Below are 6261 nucleotides of genomic sequence, written 5' to 3'. Positions count from 1 at the left end.
CACATTAGCTCTTTTTAAAAATCAACTTTTTAAAAACTGTATTGTTTCTAGATTGCCTCACACTCACCCTTCGAAACAGCTGAATTCGATTTGTGATCCAAAAGAGTAATCTGTCTTAATGATCACTTGCCCATTATGTAATTCTCCTGGGTTGCTGCATTGTCTCTCTGAGAGAAAATGTAAAATAAGGATTAATAATTTCAGTTACTCACAAATATGGCATTAGAAAATTTGATCTCTGCTTTTAGAAAGACCAGAGGTTCAGATTCAAACTTATTTCTGATCCTGACTCACTGAAGTTTTATTTTTGAGGATAAATGAATCCAAAAAGTGATCTCATTTTTTCTGGTATCTTTTACCAATAGAGAAAAATGGTCAGTTAAATCACTATGGTAACGAAGTTTATGGTTCAGGATTTAACACACTCACCAGGAGGTTATGCTCCATTCTATGTCTGCGGCACGCACTTTGCACTTAGGCCACTCAAACATGCATGTCCTTGGCCACAAAAAGAACAAGAAAAAAAAAGTGTAGCTTGTACACCCTTCCTATTGGAAAACATCACAGAATATGTTCTCAACTGAGGGAGAATCATAACATCCTCTTCCAAACACAGCAAACAGTTTGGGTGAGGTTCTTTGGAAACTGCATTTCTACTTTCTAGCCATATAACTTTTTATAATTTTACAAAAAGTGAGTCTGGTTTTCAATATATTAAAATTGAATTTGTAGTTAACTTCTGAAAGGAGTGTTTACTGAATTACGTTGCAAATAAGAGACTTATTTTTCCATGCAACTGGGTAGCTTCTAATTTTTCTTTTTTATTTATTTGTTTGTTTGCTTGTTTATATTTTCCAAAAAGTGGTACACATGTATACATTGAAATCAGTCACTGACAAACTGGGTGGTTTCTTAGTAACCAAAGATTCTCATTTGCATTCAGAAAATTTAGCTCCTGAATTTGCAAAAAGGGGATAAGTACAAATAAGAAAAGTAAATGCTCATACTTACTGACACAGAAGGTAATATAGTACCACCTGCCTCCTTTCTCACAGATAAGATACTGATGTTTTGAACTGGTCCTACTGTAGCCAGGGCGGCAGTTGTATTTCAGAGTAGTTCCAGTTTTAAAGCTTGTCTCATTGAGCACACTTGCTGGAGCAGCAAACTGTATATCGGGTGGTAAACCACAATCACCTGGACATGAGAATGACAAAGAGCACCAAGAGTTATAGCTTGGGGCTAGCACCTGAATCTTTTCAGTAGTACGATTTTAGAGAAAGAACCATTCTTTTCTCCTCTAATCCAGAAAAATAATAACTCCTACTATCTCCATTGTTCAATGAACCTAGTGAGTGATCAGTAGTACATGTTTGTTGATAAATGATAATGACAATGATAATGATAACTGATAATGATGAAAGGCAGAAATTTTGCATGCTTTCTCCATCATATAGGAGATAGTTTATTTTAAAAGGATGGCAGACACAATTTCATCAGCCTATCAGAATTCCCTTATCTGCTGACTAGATGCATCTGTGCAAAGCCAGAAGTCTACAATTTTCCTCAACTAAAACATAGTATTTCATTAATAATAACTTTATGTAACATTGGTTGCCTCAGAAAAGGGAAACTGGGTGGCTGGGATATGAATAAAAACAACATTTTTAATTCGTGTTTTTTTATATCTTTTGGATTTTGAATGATATGAAGGAAGAAGCATGAAGGCCCTTGAAATGTAAAAATCTTAATCCTGCTTTCCTTGTAAGAATAAAAAGGATCAAATATATGGTGATAGAAAGAGAACTGAATCTGGTGGTGAACACACAATGCAATGATGTATCAGAGAATTATATACCTGAAACCTATGTAACTTTGCTAACAATTGTCACCCCTATAAACTTTAATTAAAAAAAAAAGAATTAAATACAGAACCTATTTTTCTTTCAGGAACCCCAGTAGTTGTAATATACTTCCCCTCTCCATTCTGGATAAACCCTCTGGCAGTGAAAATTGTTTAGCCAGGCTCATAGATAATACAGGTTTGTTTCAAGTCATGATTGGGAAACAAGTTGGAAAATTTCTGGAGAAGAAATCTAAAGGGAAGTGTCTAGAAAACTGACTATTTTATGGGTAAAGCAACTTCCCCCTAAATTCCAAATAATTTCAAGTCACCTTAAATGCCAAATTTCAAATAAATTTCTCATTCCTGGTCAAATAAACCCTTTGTTACTGAATCTGTCTGCTAAGAGCTTAATCATTTCTTTGTTAGTCCCAAAAATGAACAAGTGGATCATCTTGAATGTTTGTTGCCAATCTGAACTTGTCTCCCTGTTACTCACCAAGAACAGTAGCCAACAGAGCAGCAGCCAAGGTCACTTGGAACAGCATTGGATCAGAGTCTCTCCACAACCTGGAGAGGGGCCAGGCTGTCATTTTCCCCTTTCTATCAAGGGTCCCATTTGGATGTCTTGGAGTGTACATGACCCGCTGCTTCTCCAACATTTTTCTGCTGAAAGAACTCAATTTAATAAAGTCATTGAATTCCCACTTGTCATAAAGCACCAGGATAAATGTTATGGAATCTAGGTCTTCAAGGGAATTAAAGCCTAGAGTGGAAGAAAAGACATGAGCACAACTGTTATAACACAAGAGAGAGAGTGTTAGCCTTTGTGGGAGCACTTTGCTCAAAAAACAGATGAATTCCAAGTGGAGAGATGGGAGGTGAATGTATCTATGTTAGGTATGCTGAAAAAGTTAGAAAATGGATGCAGGGTAAATCGGGGAAAGAGTAGATAATACTGTGCAGGAAAATAAAGTGTCTGCAATGGGGAGATGGTTGTTAAGGAGGGTGCAGCTCATAGGTGTGTCTGAACGGGATGCAAGGGCCAAATTCAGGAATTTATAAACACTGCTCTTTGGGGAATAAAGAGCCATTGTTTTTTGTTTTGGATTTTGTTTTCAGTTAAGTTTGTTTTAAGTTAAGGAGTGACACATTATTGGGATTTAAGAAGATCACTATGGCAGAAGTGTACCTGACAGATTGAAGTGAACAGAGGCAAGGAACAGGGAGGTTGATTAAAAAGGCTATTGCAATATGCCAGGTGAGCCACAGAGATGATCTGACCAAGGAAATGGTAGAGGAGTTAGAGAAGAGGGAACAAATGTAAAAAAAAAACAAAAAAAAACAAAAAGGCAAGAAAATAATTAGATGGGGAAAAGGACCTGCATCACTCTGGGAGCTCCTCATGACAACTGTCAGCTGAGGTGATAAACCATCAAGCAATTTACAGTTTTGAAATTTACAGTTGTATATGTATATGTATATGTATATGTATATGTATATGTATATGTATATGTATATGTATATGTATATAAAGTGCCAAAAATGTATACACATTTTAAGAAAGGAAAACTATATTAAAATTGTAATCCTTAATATATTTACTGATAACAAAAGATGAATACAAGTCATGTTTGACTTCTGCAATTACAAGAGGTGTTCAAAGTGGTTACTGTCAGTGTCCAGACCTTCTGATTATGGCGAACTACTTCTTGACCATAACACCTTTCTCTCTCTCTCTCCATTATATATGCACATACACCAGGGGTGTCAAAAAAAAGTATACACATGGACACTTTGGTCAACATTGCTCAAGCAACTTTTTAGAAGCCAAACGTGACTTGTATTCATCTTTTGTTACTGGTAAATATTGAGTACAATTAACACAGTGTTTTCCTTTCTTAAAATGTGTATACACTTTTTGGCACTGTGTGTGTGTGTGTGTGTGTGTGTGTGTGTGTGTGTGTGTGTGTGTATGGTGAGAGAGAGATCTATATATGTAGATATATACATATATAAAAAGAAAAACATACATGATAAATGTACTTTCATTATTTACTTAGACTAAAGACTTGTTTAAAGCAAAATCATGATCATGAAAGATAGTTTTCTCTTCACCACCACACCTGTTTCTTTTGGAAAAAACAATATCTTAAATTTACATTAGAAATAGTCCTTGTCCTCAAAGGAAAACACAAAGTTCACTCTCAATGGAATGTTGAATTTTATCTTTTATTCTGATAACTCCATTAGATCCAGATGATTCTGCACTCCCCATCTGTCCATAATTCATACTAAGCACATATCCATTTAGATAAAGGGAGTCACCTCAATATTTCCCTCAAAGATGTTTCTGTCCCACACAATAGGGGGAAAAAGCTTATAGTGGCCCTTCACACTATGTGGAGGGGTCTAACTTCTTCACTAAGTAATGGCTCATAGAATCTTATTGTTCTAAAATTCCATTCTGATGAAGCCATTCCTCCACCACTTGTCAGTTGTGGGTACATCCACCCATGCACATTTGATCCCATGAACTCTACACATGGCCACCAAGACAAGTCTGCCCCCAAATAAATTCAACCTAATGGACAATTTATCAAATGTATGTTTTTACTAAAATTGTGTTTACAGAATTTGTACTGAATGAATTGAGGTGTTCTTAAAAAGGTTGGAAGGAGCCAGGACCCACATTTGGGGCCTTCACACACCCCCTTTCTTTTCTTTAATTTCCTGGCATATCCCTCCCAATTCCAAGTCTCTGTCCTCCTGCCCTAGCAATCTGATGAGACTGGAGACTGTTGCGGTTAAGGCAAACTCCACAGAATAAAAACCCACCCATTAAACCATCTGTGAAGTTTATAAAATATGATAAATTTCAATAAAAATTGCTATGAACTATTAAAAAACTATAGAAATAAGTTTATTTAATTTTTGATAAGTCAGTAGATTTGGCATGTTTATTGGATTTCCGTGAAATTGAAGAAAGAGATTTTAAAACACCAACATGTCAGCAAAATAGAATTTCACTATAAAAAAATCAAGAGGATAAGAGTATAAAGTGAACATTTTCCATATGAATTGTTGCAATTGTTATTACTGTATATTCACAAGAAAAAACTATATACATTGAATCTATGCTGGAAAATATTCATGAGTATATTTATAAAAATATAGCCATAAGATTAAATCCTTACCTTTAGGAAATTGAAGAAAAGTAATTAAAATGCTGCTACAAAGAACATATCCATTAGCTATGTGCAAAAAGAATATATAATTATTGAATATATTCAATAAATGCTTCTTAAAACAATGTTAAGTAAACTGATAATTTGACAAATTCAGTAAATTGACTTCAGTGAATTGGCATTCGTTCAATTGGTTTCTGGTGAATAACTTTTCAGTAGTTTGGTCCAAGCCCTGTGCATCAACTGGCCAGGCCAACCTAGATCCCCAACAGTTCCAAACACTTTCACCCCTCCTACCCTGCCCATAGCCTGTGCCCCTTTGCCCTTTCCTCTTTCATTCTTACTCATTGTCCAATGTCCCCTCTTGTCCTCCAGGCCAGTTTCCATATTCCAATTACAACTTAGTGTTTATAATTCTGACTCTGACTTAGCTTATAACTAGCAACTGAAATCTGTCTTCACTACTTGAAGTCAGAGGGTGGGTTCTTATTCATCTCTGCCCACCCGCCATAGCACCTAGCATTGTGCCTCACACACAGTTAAAGTGCTCAATATATATTTGTTGAATTTAAATTCAAAAGCACCTAGGGACAAAATCTGGTTTAAAGAAAAAGAATACAGTTCGTGTCCATATCTACTCTTACAGTGTTTGTCTTGTCAAGGTCAGGTTTTAACTGACTTTAGAGCAAGGCACACCTGTATCTTAATGAGCATGAGCCCTAGTGATTTTACTCGAGGCTCTTTTCCATCCGTAACCTGAAGTCACCATATAATCAGCCAGCCAACACAGGACAGTAAAGCGGTATGGAATAAACAAAAACTAGTGCTCCTCCCTTCTCAGGTTGTGACAAGAGGTAAAAGGCAGCCTCACATACAAAACCTACACTGTGAGAAGGAATATGTATCACTCAGCCTCACATCAAGGCCACAGACACAGGACAACAGTATGTGGCCAGGCCCTGGGGTATGGACCCTGGAGGGTTCAGCCCTGGTGCCACCACATGAGAACTATGTGCCCCTGGACCAGATACTCAGCACTCTAAGCTCCTCTAAGCTTCCATTTTATTTTTTACAAAATAAGAATAATAACTACCTGTGTCCCAGGATTGCTGAGATGGAGCTGGGCTTGATGCATGAACAGCACTTAGTAAATATTCCCAAAAAAATGTTAGGGAAGAGAGTTGCAATGTGACCCTGACAGGACCAGAACTCGTAGAGTCAAAGCATCAT

General features: G+C 36.5%; 1 protein-coding gene across 14 annotated transcripts in view; it reads right to left on the bottom strand.

The window, feature by feature from the left end:
• Positions 1–6261, bottom strand: part of C4BPA (complement component 4 binding protein alpha) — a 91476-nt gene that overhangs the window by 80669 nt on the left and 4546 nt on the right. For 8 of the 14 annotated variants that reach the window (XM_019629159.1, XM_019629162.1, XM_019629158.1 and 5 more), the window contains 3 exons: positions 2343–2509; positions 1012–1197; positions 68–167 (listed from right to left, as the gene is read on the bottom strand). In XM_019629159.1, the coding sequence (XP_019484704.1) occupies positions 68–167; positions 1012–1197; positions 2343–2505 (449 nt within the window). In that variant the 5' untranslated portion in view covers positions 2506–2509. Of the gene's footprint in view, positions 1–67; positions 168–1011; positions 1198–2342; positions 2513–5040; positions 5098–6261 lie in introns of all 14 variants that reach the window. The other 6 variants (XM_019629153.1, XM_019629152.1, XM_019629156.1 and 3 more) reach the window with 3 other exon arrangements.

The sequence above is a fragment of the Hipposideros armiger genome, unplaced genomic scaffold, assembly GCF_001890085.2.
Source record: "Hipposideros armiger isolate ML-2016 unplaced genomic scaffold, ASM189008v1 scaffold_826, whole genome shotgun sequence".
In the NCBI taxonomy this organism is placed as follows: domain Eukaryota; kingdom Metazoa; phylum Chordata; class Mammalia; order Chiroptera; family Hipposideridae; genus Hipposideros; species Hipposideros armiger.
The sequence above is the reverse complement of the archived record's forward strand: the minus strand, read 5'-3'. Positions and strand labels throughout refer to the sequence as shown.